The following is an 18,737-nucleotide window of genomic DNA, read 5'->3' on the forward strand; positions in this document are numbered from 1 at the left end:
GCTTTTACACAAAACACATGATAGGCAGCTTTAACTTTCTGGCATGAGCAGTAGGCTGTATTTCTGCAGTGCTGATGATGTTGTTGTTAGGGATTTTTTGAAAATATTACACCACTGTCCCCCCCCCAGAAAAAAACCAAACCAAACAACCCAACCTGCTAGTTCAGTGTGCAAGGTATAAAAAGTTCCCAATAAAATGCACTGAACAAAACAAAAATACTAGTAATTGCCTGTTGGGGCCTTTTTCTGTCTCCAAGTCTGTCTGTGATTCATCTTGGTTTCCTCCAGAGCAATTCCTGTGCACGAGCTGTGCACAAACATACATGCAATGGGGATTTGTGGTGTGCAGTAGCATGCAGTAACTCTCCTTGGCTTCTCTGGTGTCGCTGTTGGAAGGTGTCGTGGCAGGCATCTGGATGGTACCATAGACCAGTAGCTTCCTGCCCTCTTTGGGTGCTGCAGGAAGCTGGGCTCCCTTGGGGTCTCCAGCAAGGATGGACCCAGAGAACCCCATGGCCCGAGTTCTGCTCTTCAGCAGTGTGTCTTGTGTGCTGGCCCTCATGAGTTTACTAGCATTTTGAAAACCAGTCTGTCCTGGTCAGACCCAGCTGGAGAGGGGTTTATTAGGCCTTGTGCTCTCACAAAATTAAGGGGGCTGAGTGGGAAATTATTCTGCAGAGCCACAGCCACCTGGGACTTGAGGAGGACCAGGTAGGTGGGATGGGTTGTAGTTCTTCACAATGGGGCAGGGTGGCTGTGCCCATGCTTCGGACATTGACCTGCAGAGGGTTTTAGTCTGGCTGTGAGTGTGGCCCCTGTGCACTTGCAGAGGACCCTGCACATCTGTCCCTTAACAGGGGACTGAACTTCAGGAGATGCAGCGTCTTGTACAGTGCAGAGCCCATTCTGCCATTTTTCTTTCTAAATCACCCACATAAAAATTATATATTATCGAAACACAAGACAGGTTGAAATAAGTCCCTTACACGGTTTCCCTTTAACAGCCGTAAAGTCTGTCTACCCTAAGGATATTGTGCAGTAATTCAATATGCAGGAGAGCCCTGTGTTCCATGCAAATGCTGTTTGGTTTTCTAAAGCGTTTGGATAACTTTCGTAACGTGTAAGCATTTCAGTAGAGTTTTGCAGGAAATAACAGCCAGTCTTTAGAGGGAACAAAAAGTGGGGGGCTAGTATAGCATCTACATGAAATTGCTTATGGTTATCTTTTTATACACATTGTAATTAATAGAAGGTTTTGATTTACACTGTTAAGTGTGAAAACATCCCCAAGCAAAAATTAATCAAATGTTATGTCATGGTGTAAACTACAACTAGCTCTTTGTTTGACCCAAAAAAAACTTGCCAAGCAACAGTTTTCTCTCCTTGTTTTATTTTTGTCTTCACCCCACTTCCCTGCCCCCCCTCACACTTCAGCTACTCCCAGACTCCCAGAAAACTTCGCAAGTTGCAAATTGTCTCAATAGTTTTCCATCAAGCACAAATTTAAGCCTGAAGATAGATGAGGTGTCTCAGTTCTCTTTTTTTCCCTGGGTTTTTGGTTTGGTTTTTTTTTTTTCTTTTTGATAAATAACAAGAGGTTTCTACTTATGATTTTCTGCCCTCAGGGCTTTATCATTAAGATTAAATAACTGTACTCTCAAGCATACCACTGAACAAACATCTTTTCAATTATGTGAATAACAGATGCTTTAACAAAGGAACTATTGAAAATTCAGAAAGCCTCCCCCCTCCCCAAAATTTAAAAAGTATCAGATGACAGAGGAATGTAATTGTTTACCATTAAAACAGATCCCTAGCTGTCCATTCAAAACATCTGAGAACATGCCGTTTTTTCAAAATTTCTGGGGTTTCAGCCTCAGAAACTTACTGGCCAGCACTGGAGTCAGCAGGAGTCCTTGAGTGCAAAGTGCTGGACAGTCAGGCTGCTTTTAAGTGCTTGCACGCAGATGATCTCTCTCCTGGTGCGGAATTGTTTTCCCACCTACATCCTTCCTTTCACCCAGGAGTTTGTCCCAGCAGAATTGGGGCATGCTGTGTGCTGCCCGGTGGGTTGTCAACCAAGCAGAGAGGCCCTTGCCAGGCATGCCCACCATGCACACGTGCGTGGCACTTACTGGGTTCTGAGGCCCTGCAGTGCCCGGGGCTTTGGGGTCCCAGCGCTCCAGCTCAGTGCTTGGAGCCGGTCAGTGTCACGCATGGTAATCTCATTTCTTGACATCCAGGAGTAGGGACAGACTTGACACAAGGGGACAAGCCCCTCTTCCTTGCTGGGAGCTGAGTTGTACCAGGAGGGTGCTGCACAGTGGGAGTTGCGCCATTCTCTTTTGCAGGAGCAGCACCAATGATGGAGAGTAACATCTTTTCCCTCAGATTGCCCAGTGCTGCTGGGAGTCTCCACCTCATACTTCAGGATTTTGTTAACATGAAAGAGAATGCCCCTAGTTTGTTCAGCTTTCTGCAATATAGATATGACTCAGAGCTCCCAGGGAGGGTCGGCAGGATTTTGGAGTCCTGCCAGGAGACCTGCACCCCACCGGCAATGCAAAATTGCATCTGTAAGCTTGTTCTGCGCATAGGGACCAAGCATTGCAGGCGCTCCATGGACCTACCAAACAAAATGCATGTCTGCCATGACTATGGCCAAACCAGAGTCTGGTAGTGGTTTTGGTAGAGTGACCTGGGGAAGCTGCTCTGTGCCCACCACCCTTCCTTTGGGTCTTTTCCTTGCAGTAAATCTGCACCAAAGGCAAAAGACTGGAGTTGCTCATCTCCCCCTGCTGAGCCCTAGGATCAGGAGTGCCTGAGCTTGCCTCACTGGGCTGTGCAGCTAAATCAACAGCTGTGTTTGTAATGTCACTAATTTCCAGTTTACTTAAAACAAAGTGTCTTTGAATTCTCTTAGAGCAGTGCCGTTCCCACCTTTCAGCAGTAAGCCATTCTCATTACCCACCAGCACTCCCAGTGGGCTGTGAGGAAAGTTGTTGTTGAAAGGATGAAAGAGCCATTTCTTTAAGGAAGGAAAGTTCTTTGGAAAGAAAATTGAACTCCAATATATTTTGTCTTTGCTGATAAAATACATGCCAGTTTTGTACTTCACACAAATGCAAATAAAACCATTGCTATTGTGTTCTGCACAAAAGCACGTGAGGCTTGCTTTCGTAACCCCTGCATTGTACAATGCAATCCGGGGAAATCAGACTTCAGGAACACACTGCTTCATTTCCTCAATGTACTTTATATTTCCACTTTGGAAAACCGGCTGAGACCTTAAAGTTTGGGTTATTCCTCTCCCGTCTTTGCTGGGAACGTGTTGCTGGTGCCCAGGAGAGCTGCCTCCTGCTCCTGGCTATCCCCACCAACTGATCGTTGTTGAAGGTTTCCCTCATTGTTTCCCTCACCTACACTGGACCAGTGCTCTAAGATTTATCCTTTTGAAAAGCAACAGGGTAAAGAAGACAAGACTTCTCTTGGGATCAGAGCTCAGGCATTCCTGCTGATCCCTTAAAACAGCTGAATGTTTTGCTGCTGACTTTCTAGGGGGAAAGAATCAGGTTTCTCTCACTGAGGTTACTCATAGGGACCCATTTGCACCACAGGGGCTGTCCCAGCCCTGCACTCAGACCCTCTGGCTGCAAGGGCTGCGGGCAGCTCTGCGCGGCTGCTGTGAGGACGTCCTGGAGCAGATAGATGGGTGCCCTCTTGGACTGGAAAAAGCAGCTGTCTTGTCCCCCAGTCCTGGTAGTGCCTGCAGAGTGAGGAGCTGGAGCCACCATGGCCTTATTTGCTCAGGAGGAAAGCGTTTTCCAAATTCCTACCACTAAAGAGACCTATTGCCTGTCCCTTTTCAGCATTTTTGAAGCTCGAACAGCTTAATGTTCTCATGATTTACATTAGCATCTAATCCTTGCATAATCTCACTAATCCCTTGGCCCCAAGATATCCATTGGCAGTGAGTTCCACGGGTTAACTGATTGCTGTATTTATTTGGTGGAGCAAATTTAAATCATTTTCCATTCCTGTTGCAATTAGCCTCCTTAACCTGGCCAAGCATGAGAATGGGGCAACATCTCCCAAGGAATGGACTTTGGTATTTTAAGTCCTTCCAAGATTATTCGTGTGGCTCAGAGGCTCCAGTGCATCCTATTTTGTGTTGGGCTTGGAGCCCTTGAGAAAGTACAATGATGTCAATGGGAGACATGCTGAAATACTTTATTCTGCCAGAAAGAAAACAAAAATAAACACTGAAACAGTGATACAAAAAAATATTGTAGGGGTTGTGCTGAGCTGCCTCCTTCTCTCGCATCACCCTGCGTGTCCTGGGCATATGGTTCCTCCCCAGCCCCAGAGCCCCGTCATATTCATGCACAGTAGGAAGAATTAAAGAGGAAACTGTCAGCCTTAACATTTAATTTCCTTCCTCTTTCTGGGCTGGTCAGATCCTTTGCATTATTGTAACTACTTTTTTTATCATGCCTATAAATAGATGTGCTCTCATGTGTCCTGTGAAGCAGTCAGGCCAAAAAAGTCATTCATTCTGCATAATCAATACATGTAGTGGTTACTGGCTCAGATGAGATCTTGTATTGTTAGTTCTGTAGCTGGGAAAAAAATGTTGACTAATAAAGATTAAGGGCTTTTTTTTTTCTTTTTATGAAATGCTAATGATGAAGACATGTTTGATATACTGTGAAATACATTTCTCTAATGTGAAGTTTCTGCTTTTTGTTGGGAAAGAGATTTAGTCCCTGGAGGATTTTAGAATTTGTAAATATAAAATTATCTGCTTCAGTGTTTTTTAAAAAAAAGGTTGGCAGAAAGCCAGATTACTTACATTACTGTAATAGATTTGCTGACCTCTGACATCTGCCGCAGAGAAGTACATTGAATTTTTCATAATATCAGATGATGCAGATCTAAAAACTCAGTACACTGCACCCTTATTTAATTCAGGACTTACTAAAGGAAAATCTTTTTTTGAGTAGCAGTTCATACGTGATTAAACTTAATATTGCCGATTGTAATAAATCAGGATTAGTATAGTACTGATTTGTTAATCTAACTTGTATTGATTTTAAGTTGTCTTTATTTTAAAAAAATAAAAAGAAAAAAGGAAAAAGACTGGCTTTTCACAGTGACTGAATTTAATAAGAAGCCCTGTGATAGCAAAGACTCCCCTACTGTTTCTGCTCTTGGCTGGAAAATGTTATTCTTGTATTATTCCAGGAAAAAAAAAAAGCCTCATGCTGCTAAAAATCTGCTGCCTGTGGAAAGATTTTTTTAATACACTAGTGCTTACATATTCTATTTATGTTAATTGACTTATAAATAATACATTTTATTAATCTTAATATTGGAATCTTGATCATGATAAAGACCCTTTTATTTGGTCTTCTCACAGGCTTTACAAGTAAATATTCTTCAGACCACAAAATATTCCCTCTCTTTTTTTATGAATACTTTGATACTTCCCCCCCTGTCGGGAAGTACAGCCACAGTTCAAAGGAACTGAAAACATGGTTGTTGTTTCCAGCATATGATACATTCGAGGTATCTGGATCCAGTTTTTTGGACGTTGTCTTTACCTCTCTTTGCTCAAAGATTGATTAAATCTTACCTGCACTGCAAATATTTGACCCAAAAAAAAAAAAAATCTCGTGCTGGTTTCAGACATGTCACATTCTGCTAAAGTATTTGGCTAACAGCAGATCGCATTCTTCCGGTGTTGGGCAATATTGACCTTAAATTGGCTAAGCCGGCTGCTTTCATGGCATGTGAGCTGGCTGCTTACATGTTCCGAGAGCTGTACTAGCTTTATTACTCCTGCGCTATAAAAACTTCTAATAATCAAATGATAAGATCATATCCTGTGGGTAATTGTGTTGTACCATGACAGGATAACTGAAAAAACATTCAGTGAAAATTGCAACCAACGGAAATCTCTACATGAAGCGGCAATTGCTGGTGTTGCTCAGCTCGGTGCTGCTCCCTGGGGTCTCACAGCCCGCGTTCCTGCCCGGCTCCTCGCCAGCCGCCCCCAAAAGCCACCTTGGCCTGCCCTCCTTTGAAACGAGGAGGGGAAAATCCTAGAACAAGCCATCCTTGTGTTTTGACTCAGTTTTACCTTAGTCATGCCGCCTCCCCGATACATGAAACATTTAATTCCAGATTTCCTGCCGCTGGCTCCAGGCCGCTGACCGGCTATGTGAAATGTATTTTTACTGCTGTCGGCCTGCCAACTGCTGAGCTCAGTGAAAAATAACTAAAATGAAAACCTTGTACTCCCACATGAACCCTTAAGATCAGAAAAGGAAATTTAAGCCACAGTTACTAATTAGCACCCAAGCTAATGAGTTCTGGTGAGGTGCAGAGGCAAGAGGAGGAGGAGTTTGAGTCCCGCGTTACCCTACAAGGCTCGGCGGAGAGCACGCGAGTGGTGATTAATCGCGTCGGCCCGGGCCTTGCTCCTGGCCCAGCTGTAGCCACCGGGTTAATCACTTGGCATCTTCCAAGGAAAGGCTCGTTCCTGGGGCTGGGAGCATCTCCATCTCCCATGAGGCACCGGACAGTGTCTGAAACCTTTACGGATGGAATATGTAGATTTTTAATGGGCGACACGTTCCCATGGAAACAAAACAAAGTCAAACACTCCCCTTGCAGTGCTAACAATTATTGTAATAAAAAGTGTTTTTATTAAAAGTGATTTTAAATATTTAACACATGGGAGAGTGGCCTTGGCACTGCCCTGTGTGAAACCCAACCTTGCCTCTAGTGAAGTCCAAAGTGCTTTGTGCAGCACAGGGAGGAATTCGGTGTTTTCACCAATATTTGCGCTTTGCGAATGAAATGTAGCAGCCTCAAGTATGAACAGGATTATTTTTTTCTCCTTCTGCTTAGTTATGCTTTTTATTATATAAACATTAACTGTAATATTACAGTGGGAAGCAGGTATTTGGCAACTATGTATTATTTTGCTAAGTTTGCATAGAGGGAGCAGTTTCCAGTTTTAGCAGCTGTAACATGTTTAAACTCAGTTTGTAATGGGATCTGAAGATGAATATTCCCTGTGGGCTCTGCTTAGCTTCATTACTGGAGCCCTGCCAAATTCAGGGCTAGAAAGTATTATTCACGCCTCTTTGCACATACCATGTCAGAGCATGCTCAGTTAATGAATTTTGTTTCTAATATAGCATAAATTAGGTTTATATTTTAGCATAATTTATGTTGTATTTTATTAAAATGTAAAATATTATGATCACGAGCAATCTAATTTCTGTTCTCTTAAGCCCAAACTGTGTTTGAACATCTAAGTATGTAAATCAAAATTGCATGCTTAGAAACTGATTCTAGGATAACAAACGAATATCTGAACCAAAGAGGTTTCTGCCTTGGAGTCTTAGATTAAAGATAATTAAGGATTCCTGGTATTTGAGCAGATTTATGTTGTTTATAAGCAAAGTACATTTTCTTCGTAGAGTCAACTTGTCTTTTTTTTTTAACAAATTATGGTTGCTGTATTAAAGTTCATATTTTTAAAGTCTGAGTCTCGTATTAATCCCACAGTGAGTCATTAATCATACCAAAGTGCATTATAAAAACTTTAATCACTGAAGTTGAAACTGAGATTGTAATGCAATCCATCCCCTTTAATTATATCAGTTATTTTTCCTTTCAGATCAAGAACTGCAAAGGGAAAACAGAGAGATTAAAACTCGGTGTGTTTGATGCTTTCAGGGGAGGATGTTTTTTGTTTGTGTTTTTTCCTTGTGTTTTTAAAGCGATTTCGTGCACTTTGTGGCAGACAGTTCCACAGTGAAGAATTCCTTCATTTTTAACTCTTCTCCTCTCCCCTTCTTCCTTAAAAAAGGCTCCCTGGCAAAGGCAGGGAGCATGGTGACTGTCACTACATGGGTGCCTTGCACGGTGGTGCTGGGCTGGTGCTGGTGACAGTGAGGCGGGTGCTGTGCCCACCCCTGTAGGGTTCCTGCTGGCTCCTCCCACGTTCCTGGCACTGCCCTTCCACTCAACAGAACCACAAGCCTGGAAATTGTGTAGCTGTTATTGAGTTGGCTGTGGCTTTGTAGGTGTTTTCCTGGAGTTTGCTGCATGCTGTTAAATTCAGGGAGGGAAAATAAAAATAAATGGTGGATTTTTTTTAAAATCAGTCTGAAACATAATGGCTGATATTCTCATCTGGTACAAATTGGTGTAGCCACACAAACCACTGCAGAGTTACTGACAGCTGATCCACACCAACTCCAACTCCACTGAATTTATGCCACATGATAATCTTGCCAAATAAATTGATTTCTTATACTTGGATTTATAGATGTAGAGTTTAAACTGTTGCTTTTGTGGCATGGAAGAAAATGGATTTGTTAAGTAAACTGCTCATAGTAGATACACTTTTTTTTCTTTGCTAGAACAGCAAAACCTGATCAATTATTTGTTCCTTAATCCCCTAGATTAATCCTGCCATATGAAAGATTTATTAAAGGAGAGGAAGATAAGCCACTGCCTCCAGTGAAACCTCGAAAACAGGATAACAGTTCCCAGGAGGGTGAAGCAAAAACAAAAGTGTCTGGAACAAAACGCATCAAAAATGAAAACCAAAAGAGCAAGAAGGAAAAAGATAATTCACAGAAACCCCAAGATGCATCTGAGGTCGGTTGCTTCCCTGCTTTTCAGTTTTTCAATCAAAAATGCACAGTTTTAATCACATGAAATCCAGTGATAAAATATATGATTTAGACTGGAGAATTCCAACCAGTTGGCCTTTTAGTTTGCTCAGCAATGGAAATTCAGCTGTTGTGATACTGTCTGTGCTGGGATTTTTCTGGGCTGTGAATGGCAGCCAGTTTGCTCCATATTGCACAGCAGGGATGGCAGAGGACCAAGTGCTGGATCTGACTAGTACCAGTTCCGCTCATTGTATTATACAGTGGTCACCACTAACAGATCAGCAGCTGCCAAAGGGAAACCACACAACTACCACAGTTATTTCCTAATCTAAGTATAGGGTGCGGGAACCTCTAATATTGTTGATAATACTGTGGTAACTGTTGGACACAGCTGAGTTTTATAATGGTAACCTCTGGATCAGCCTCCTGTGCTCACAGATGTATGCATGACTGTCAGAAAACATATTACTCCCTAGGATTTTTATTATATTATACTAAGTTTCTTTTTGAACTAAAAGGTCTCATTTTGAGGAAACTAACTTCCAAGCCCTGACATTGACTTCCCTCTCTCAAGCAGCAGATGGCTTTCAGCTGAGGTTCCTATTCAGACATAATAGGTTCCTATCATGTCACGCTGCTTCACATGGGCAGGCCCCAGTTTCCACATAGAGCCATGTTACTTGCAGGCATAGGACAGCCCTCAGGGAAGAGATTTTATGTTCACAGCACAGGGTAAGATAGATGGTAGAATTCATATTTGTCTGCAAATAAGTGTAAATTTCAAGTGTTGTTAAGTGATACAAAATCAGTGGGGTTTTGCCACACTGTTACTTAAGCACGTTCCTTTGCACATCCTGCCCACTCTCCTGTGCCCTGCTTGCACTCTGTGTGAAGGAGATGGTGAAGCTCCTCACACACAACCCCTGCAAAACATGTTGCTTTTCCTGTCTCAGTCTGCCAGATCACAGCAGCCTTCAAGGCGTTGTAGTGAAAGTAAGTATTTAAAGAATGTCGAAACACATGACGTGCCCAGCAGACTATGGCTGCTCCCTTGACTTCATTGCGTCTGGCAGGTACAGAAGTCTTGTTTCTAAACTTGTTTGGAAACTTTATTGAGTCAACTATCAACAATCCTCCTCCTCGTTGTTTTAAAAAAACAATGCAGGACCTGTAAACAAAGATGCCTCTAAGACTCCATGTACCCAGTTTTGAGAACAGAAAAGTTTGGGTTTCATGTCCTACTACTTCTTTAAGTTGTGCTTACAAGGACAATTTAATCTCCCATGCAAAGAAGAATTTGTGTTTTAAATGGCCTTGATCAACAGTACCATTAATATCTAATTTAAGAGCAATCTCCAGAGAGACTTTTTTTCTCTGACATTGTACTTTTAAAGTAGGGGGAGCCCTGTTTGGATAAAATGAAAAAAAAAACACATGGAAAGGAGAGTGCGCACAAACATGCTTCAGTCACTGGAAGGTTACAAGACAAATTGCCCAAAGCCAGGAGAAGTGAAGTGAAAGCTTGTGCTCCCTCTTCCTTTGTCATTCCTTCATCCCCGGTTATTTATTGAGGGTCTTGGATCAGAAAGATACATTACACACTATCTGTACTGCTGCTACTAAGCCCAACATAACAAGTCAGCAACAGAGCAACAGCCTTACTTTGAATTTCCTTGCTTTTGTTGTTCCCTATCTCAAACTTCCTGCTGTTTAAACTGAAGTTATTTTTGTATGGTTTGCAGGAAGAGTTCCTAAGCTGTGCTTATCGGAAATGTAGGGAGCCTAGACGAGACAATAAAAATGTACAATTACAGCAGTTCCCTATTGTAAAATGGTAGCTTTTATAGCAAAATTATTATTTCCTCCCTGACTGGGGAGGAAGACGTGTCCTGCCCCTATTTGATCAGGGTGGGCCATTAAGGACCTTAACCTCCATGTCAGTCACCATATGAGTCGGTGATCACACAAAGCTTGAGCAGTGAAGGGGCTGCAGGGTGGATGCTTCACCTCCAGAACTCATCTGTGCTTTGCCATATGGAGGGCTCAATGCCCAGGATGTGGCGCTTAACAAGGGTAGCAGGCAGGAGATGTTCAGCTCCTTTGGGTGGACCAAAATCCAGGTCTGCTGGAGCCAGGCAAAAGGTTGCTTGTCTCTCGCACCGCAGCCATGCCCTGGCAGTGCAGCCCCATTCCTGAGGCCTCATCCAGGCAAAGCAGTGATGGGGTATTGCTCTGAGGGAGAGCCCTATGGCCACCACATAAATGTGTAGGCACGTCCCCATCCAAGCCACCGCTTAAGTCATTTCTTCATGTGGCCTGGAAGCTGTGAGCTGGAAAAGCATAATCCAGTTACAAATGTGTGGTCCTCTCAATTTCATGTTCAACTCATGCACCATTAGAAGTATGCAGGGAGAGAATATAACTTTAATTTATTAGGATTGCATTTGCCTTTGTGCTCTTCACTGTTTTCCTTCCATCACAATGACATTGTCAGTGTAACAAGACACCAGCAAAATGCTATTAGCCTTAGACTGCACATTTCCTCACAATAGCTGAAACTTCAATCAAAGTATTGCTTAACAGAAACAAAGAGCAGAATGTACAGTTATTAAATATGATTCTCTTTTTTTTCTCCTCCTTGCTTTGCTCATCTGTCTGGTATTTGCCTGTAATTTTATAAGCTCGAGAGACTAGCGATGGTTCTTTGTAAAGGACCTAATGATGGTATTTGGCTGCAAAAGAGAGCTATGAGTTTAAAAAGAAGAAGTTAGGATGACTAACAGACACTGTAACTAATAGGCCAACCAAACAGACAGGAATATTTAAAAGCAGCTGTGAAGAAATAAATCTCTGAGAGGGTTAGATTCGTTAGACCATCTCCGATTCCCCGCTCCTGCGACAGACCATAAAGCAGAATTTAGATGATAACTTTCTCGATGCGTCTTATCCTTACAGTGAAGGAAGAAAGAAAACAATAATAATAAAGGAGTCGCACAATGCTGCTGGTTTATGACTGTCTTCTACCACAACATGTCAGAGGAGAGTGACAGCAGTTTTGAAAAGGGCTGTCAGTCAGCTCGATCGCAGATGGGATGCTCTGGTGACCTCTGTGGGTCACAGTTCAGCTGGCTACATAATGGGATGAATAGTGTGAATTGTGCACACAAGCTGTATTAATGGGGGAGCAGAACGAGCCACGGTCCCATTGACGAGAACATACAAAAGCCATGTTTGTAATAGCAGGCACACACACTTACTGAATGTTGACAACTTCATTTTAATCTGGTAATAAAAAAATGTGTGTCCTAGTTAAGCTGTGGCAGTGATTTGCTGCCTACAATAGGGTTTTCTAGTATGCCATTTCTATCATTTTCACACTTTAATGCAGAACTGGGTGTGAATGATCTCCTGTGTGATTACTGAATTTTAAGGTAGCTATGCTGGAGAGACTTTAGAGAAGGGAAAGCGTAGGAATAGTGCGTTTTTCTTAGGTGAAGTTGGCTAGCAGGAGAAATTTCTATAGCCTTACTGTTTGTGTCATGAAATCTGCTCTTCTGCATTTGCCTAACTAACTTTGAAAGAGTATATAACCTCAGCATTTAGCTATCTGATCAAGCCACCAGTGCCTCTCATCAGGTTACAAACATCTGATGTTTTGAAATGCTTTATTGTGACTCTGACAGGGATGGTGTATTTTGTAATATTTCCAGGAGACACTTCTCTTTGTTTGAGCCCAGTACCTGATGTTAGAGCCTTCACGTGCCAGTAAGGTGGTTGGCAAGTCCTTCCCTAAAAGTAGCTGTGTACTGTGCATAACCTTACAAACAGGCTGCTGGAACATGCTGCATTCTTACTACTGTCTGTTGAATCATTTCATTAGGTTTCATCAGAACAAGAGAAGGATCAAGAATCAGCAGACCAGAAAAACTTCCCTGAACACCCGACAGTGGGAGAGATGAAACAACCTGTGCAAGGCCCTCCATCTCTTTCACCAGAGACAGCTCGGACACTGCCTCTGGAAAAGACAGATGTGACAGAAAACAACACCAACAGTGAGAAAGCCAAGGAGGAGGTTCAGCACTCGTCCTCTTTCTCAAGTATATCCATGTCCCCAGAAGAAGACACTGTGCTGGATGCCACTGTCACAAAACGATTACATCCCCCAGCAGATGCCCTGGAAGACACAAAGCCTGAACAAAGACTACACAAAGCTTTTACTGACAACCTAGAAAGTGAACCTCCAGAAATGCCCTTCACAGCTTTCCCAGTTCATCTGCCCACTCAGAGCGACATGGAAGATGAGAAGCTGCCAGAGATGGCCGATTACATCGCAAACTGCACGGTGAAAGTAGACCAGCTGGGAAACGAAGATATCCACAACGCACTAAAGCAAACGCCCAAAGTACTGGTGGTGCAGAACTTCGACATGTTCAAGGAAAAGGAGCTGCCCGGGTCCATGAACGATGACTCCACTTTCAGTTACACACCGCTGCTGTACTCAAAAGGTAATCCAGGTATCATGTCACCCCTGGCAAAGAAGAAGCTGCTGTCACAGGTCAGCGGGGCTGCGCTCTCATGTAACTATCCTTACGGTTCTCCTCCACCTTTGATCAGCAAAAAGAAACTCAACAGCAGAGATGAACTGTCCTCAGGCATATCGCAAGGTCCCCATGCCCCTAATTCTGATCCTGTAGCAATTAATAGGCCCTCAGTCATACAACATGTACAGAGTTTTAAAACGAAGGAAGAAAGGAAGTCAATTAATGATGTTTTTAAACACGACATGCTAAGTAAACCGGATCCTCAGCGCTGTGATTTTTCAAAACATCACCTCAGTTCTCTTGCCGAGTCGTACCTACCGAAGTCGGATATCCAAGACTGCAAAGATAAAATGAGTGAGAAAAGGGCACTGCAGCACTCCCATGTGCCCACTTTCTTGGCAGATTTCTATTCATCACCTCATCTGCACAGCCTTTATAGGCACACAGAACACCACCTTAATAATGAACAGACATCAAAGTACCTCCCCCGAGACATGTTCAGAGAGTCTGAAAATATTTCTACTTTTACTCAACACAAACACCAAGAAAAACTAAGTTTAAATTATCGCCCATCTTTGCATCAGCAAGAAAAAAAGGCAACAGTGGAGACTTCTTCAGATGATCAGCCAACAGATTTGAGTCTTCCAAAGAGCATACACAAACAGACTGCAAAGGCTCCGGGCTCCAGCCTCCCTCACTCATCCATGGCCCAGCAAGAATGCAAAGGTATCTCCCCGTTCCAGGCTGGAAGCAGCCAGGCGGTGAGCCTAGACTGTAACCCCAAAGCTTGCCGTGTGTCCCCCATGGCCATGACAGCCCCGAAAAAACACAGCGAGTTGCTCCATAGGTCTGGGAAGCAGCAGGCCCAGAGGCTGGAGAACCTGAGGAAGATGGAGGGGATGGTGCATCCTATCATCAGCCGCAGAACGAGCCCTCAGAACGTGGGGGCTGCCCGGCCTCTGAAGCGGAGCCTGGAGGATTTGGACAAAGTCATTTCTGAAAAAAAGCTCCGAGCTGTCTCTCCTATACACTTACCAAAGGAGACTCCAGCGAAAGACAAGGTTCCCGACCCAGAGGGGGAAGGCAGCAAGTCAGTGCATGGTCTCCACTCTGGCAGCATGCTGGAAAGCCACAAATTTCCCCTGTCAGCCCCCATCTTCCCAGGCTTGTATCCGGGAAGCCTGTGCACAGGGCTGAACAATCGCCTCCCACCCGGGTATCTCATCCCCTGCAGTACTTGAAAAATCAGACCGTGCTATCCCCACTCATGCAGCCTTTGGCTCTTCACTCCTTCATGGTGCAGAGACAATTCCTCACGTCCCCTGCAAACTCCCAGCAACTGTACAGACACTTAGCTGCAGCAACACCTGTAGGAAGTTCCTACGGTGACCTTTTGCATAACAGCATTTATCCTTTAGCTGCTATAAACCCTCAAGCTGCGTTCCCACCTTCCCAGCTATCCTCTGTACATCCCAGCACAAAACTGTAAACCCCCTCGCTGACAAAAAAAAGGTCTGAGGAGAAAAGTTCAGTTAGCAACATTCCTCCCCCTGTGACGATGTCTCGCAGATTTAGCAATCTGTATTTTTGTCAACCAGGATGCAGTCGTATCCCGCCTAGAGGAGCACCTCGGAGTCTGATGGAGACAGGACTGCTTCTTTAATTCTGGCTCCCACATCAGCCCCCTCACCCCTTATCCCTGCCCTTGCAAAAAAGAAAACCAAACCAAAAAAAAAAAAAAAAGAGAGAAAAAAAAAACACAGGAAAAAAAAAGAAAAAAATAGTTGGATTTTGCATATGTGTTTTCTGAAAGGACTTGAACATGGTAAGAGCAGATGTTCAAAGGGAGCCTGTGGAAACACAGGCCCAGTCCTGAGCTCACTGAAACCCTGGTGAGGGCTGCATTTGCCTTTCGCTGAGCCAAGGACCGGATGCCGTGCATTGTTGCAAATGAGTCAAGGACTTCAGATGAACCTGGAAAGGAGAAGTGCACCAAGAATCTGTACAATCAGTGGATGTGCTTTTTTGGGTAACTTTTCCTGACTTTAAAGATTCGATCAATGCAATGTATAGTAAAACGGCAATAGATTTTTTCATTTTAACACTATTAGAACAGAATGGTAAACACTGTTTAATTTGACTGTACATATCCACTTCGTAAACTACCAGTGTCACATTTGGTCACAATAATTTATATAGTTTCGTTTGTCCAGTATATTCTGTGCTCTTTATGTTTGTTTTTTTTGTTTTGGGTTCTTTTTTTTTTAAATTAAACAGTATCATTTTATCTGCAACTTTTTTAAAGGCTGTGGCTGTCCTAATTTCTTTTTTATTACGTGTTTGTAATTTTTCCAGTTTCTTTATACTTTTGAGCAGCGTTTTTGTTTTGTTTTTGTGGTAACGTTTACTGTTTACAAACTGAAGCAACTGGTTCAGATTAATCTTAATGGTTATAAACATACTGTAGGTGATGTTATGGTGCAAGGATGCGAACAAGGTTCCTTTCCCCACGGCCCACCCCTGTGAGGTGCTGAGCACCTCTTGCCCTCCTCCCATTGTTGTGATGGCTCCTACGCCGCTTCTCCCCACCCACCGAGCTTTGCTTTCCTGTATCGTGGTCTGTGAATTTGTCGAGCGTTGTACTTAATCTTACCTAGGCTGTGAAACCCTCCTGCCTACCAGAGAAATGGTCTAGAAAACAAAACCTCCCTAATAAGCTGCTGGATGACAAAGGAGTGCAGAAAACGGATTTGTGTTTTGTGAGAATGTTGAGAATTTCAGAAGTTGTGAGAGGAGCCAGTGTGGATTTGAATCAGAGGCTCACAGGTTGGGTCCTGTGCCTCATGATGGGTAGGGGGTTCCGTGCAGTGGTCGGGATGGTCCTTCCACACTCCTACAGGGATCTCGGCTTCTCCCTGGGCATCCTTTTGCAGGGGGAAAGCCCAGGCATGGAGAGGCTGGATTTTCCTGATGAAAGAGCTTCCCTGTGGGTGTATGTTCACTTTGCAGGACGTCACCACCATGCAGCTGAGCACAGACATTGATAAAGCGAAGTGTCACTTGGAGGCTTTATGCAATGTGAAAATTGGTTGTGGTTCAAACGATCTCAGTTACTGTTCAAAGACAGCGTACTCGATATGAAAAGAAAAAAACAGAAACTACTAAGAAACACTTTGCATGCTAGGCATGTCATTAAATTTTCCCATGATATGAAGCCAAATACAATATATAATGTATCATACTTAATATCCAAAGGTGGAAACCAGAATAGTATACTCGTCTACTGTTAAAAATCCAGCTTCTTCAATTAAATACTTTATATTCCTGTGGTAAAACTATATTTAATTGATTGATAAACAGACTAGTAGAACTTGGAACATGAATGTGCCAGTGCAGAGTATCCTACTGCTCCACAAGTCATACAGGAAACAGAACCGCAGGCTCATCCAGGCAGAGGCCACAGTGTGGAGGACATCTCTAGTAAAGTTGCACTAGATTTGAATCACATAAGAATCAGGGGTTTGGGGACAGGGGGGAGGAGGGCGGGGGGAAAAGGGGTAGAGAATATAAAAATCTACAGCAAACACAGAAGCTTGTCGTGTGTTTGGCAAAGCAAATGTTTCTCCTTGTTTTGGTTGTGTGTTCTGGAGCTGTGCATTTGTTTATGCAAAGTGTCCAATGTCCTTTTGGTTACGTCCTGTTGGAGTTTGCTGGTAGGCTTTTTGGAGCCATGCTGAGGCAGCACAGGGCTGGGGGACAGGGAGAGCGGAGGAGGGCTCCTCGCTTGCCCCATGAGGAGACTGGCCACTGCCGGGTGGGGAAGCTCATAATATACTGGGCAAAACATCAGGGCTGAGGAAAAGAAATGGTGGCATAAACCCCCAATAGAAGCGATGCATTATTTGTTTAAGAACTCTTTTAACAGAAATCTTGGAAATCTTTCAACAGACTGTTGAATTCTTCATTGGCTGAAAAGTCGTCTTTTTTTTTTTTCTCAGTGTCTTAAATGGGGCTTTGTTTGCATTGTTTGAGTTCAAGGGGCCTTATTATTGAATGAAATTGCACAAGCCTTTCTTTGTGCAATCAGACCATTGTTATTGGTAGGTTTGTAAAGGAAACTGCAGAATCTAATTGCCAATAGAGTCATAAATCTATTTGCTAGGAGCCAGTTCCAAGAAATGTTGCAATTCAAACACACTATGTCCAGGATGCATTAGGGATGCTAAAGGTTGAGAGATCCAAAGGAAAAGGCCCAGCAGCAAACGGCTCGTGTGTAGCTTCTGGCCACACTCTGTGCCAGGCCTCACCAAGCACACGGGAAGTAGGGCCTGATTCCCAGTGTGATCGTGCCCCTGGCCAGGTGGGGTGGGAGCAGGCCAGCAGTTTGCAGCAGGTCGGTCGTGGCTGCGAGCTGGCCTGGTGCAAAGAGCTTGCCCAGTGGATTCGTGCCTGGGAAGTAGTTTGTCCCAGTAGCAGAGAAGGTGGCTTGGCAGCAGCTGGAGCTCAAGCAGGGCACAAGTGCTGTGCTGCCTCTGCCAGCACCTCTGCCCCGTTTGGGGAGACGTGGGGCTGCCGGCTCCAGAGACCACGATGGGGGTCCCTTGCCCCCACCGCCTGCTCGCTTCCTTTGCAGCGATCAGTGAGGTCGCATCTGGTCCAGTTTTGCGATTGTGGTGATTTTGATGAGCAGTGGGACTTCCTGCACTGGTGTGAGGCGGGTGGCACTGGCAGCGCTGCCACGAGCGCTGTTTGCTGTACATGTGGTTGATATTTCGTTAGTTCTCTCCTCCTCCTCCTCTCCCCCCAGCCCCACAGTTTTAAATACGTTCTAATAATGGCAGCATAATCTACTAGCTGTTTATACTTTTTTAACTTTCTTTTGTTGTAAATATTGTATACTTTTTGTGATTCAAGTTATGTAGCCTATATGCTCTGTAAGGTGATGATTTGTATATATAAAAATGGCCCAGTAATATTATATAGTTTCCCATTTAAAAGGTTATTGAGTAACCTTTGCGTTAGTTTAAACACTACCAGAAATAAAGCTGAGCCAACTATAAACACTCAATTTTTGTATGTTTTCCAAATTGTACTTATTAATGCTTTTGATACTGTATTATGTGCCAATAGTTTCCCAATCACATAGCAGGCAAAAGATATTTTGTACTTTTTGATCCACTGTAATATTTAATAAAAAATGTTACTATCTGTTCCCTTTTGTGTTTGATTAATAATTCTGTAAACAGCCCTTATCACATTGGATTACATATTATCCCATCCGACCTTTCAGCCCTCTTATATTGGCTTTTCTAGAGAAAGTATCTCCTCCTGCAAATGATTAGATTAAAGAAATGGAAGTTTGCAATTTCCTCAAGGAGGGAGAGACAAGATCTTCAGTCAGTGCCCCTCTATTTTTGCAGTGTGCTGGCATTAATGTGTGGCTGTGATCATGCTGACTATAGGAATAGCTTTTGAGAGGATTACTTCCATGCTTAGC

At 43.5% G+C, this 18,737-nt stretch overlaps 1 protein-coding gene across 1 annotated transcript in view; it reads left to right on the forward strand.

Annotated features, from left to right (window-relative positions):
- Positions 1-18,453, forward strand: part of ARID5B (AT-rich interaction domain 5B) — a 117,712-nt gene extending 99,259 nt beyond the window's left edge. The window contains 3 exon segments of the mRNA XM_032115755.1: positions 8,484-8,682; positions 12,580-14,458; positions 14,461-18,453. Coding sequence (XP_031971646.1) covers positions 8,484-8,682; positions 12,580-14,458; positions 14,461-14,729 — 2,347 coding nt within the window. The 3' untranslated portion in view covers positions 14,730-18,453.
- Positions 18,454-18,737: the final 284 nt, after the last annotated feature.

Source organism: Corvus moneduloides, chromosome 8, assembly GCF_009650955.1.
Source record: "Corvus moneduloides isolate bCorMon1 chromosome 8, bCorMon1.pri, whole genome shotgun sequence".
In the NCBI taxonomy this organism is placed as follows: Eukaryota; Metazoa; Chordata; class Aves; order Passeriformes; family Corvidae; genus Corvus; species Corvus moneduloides.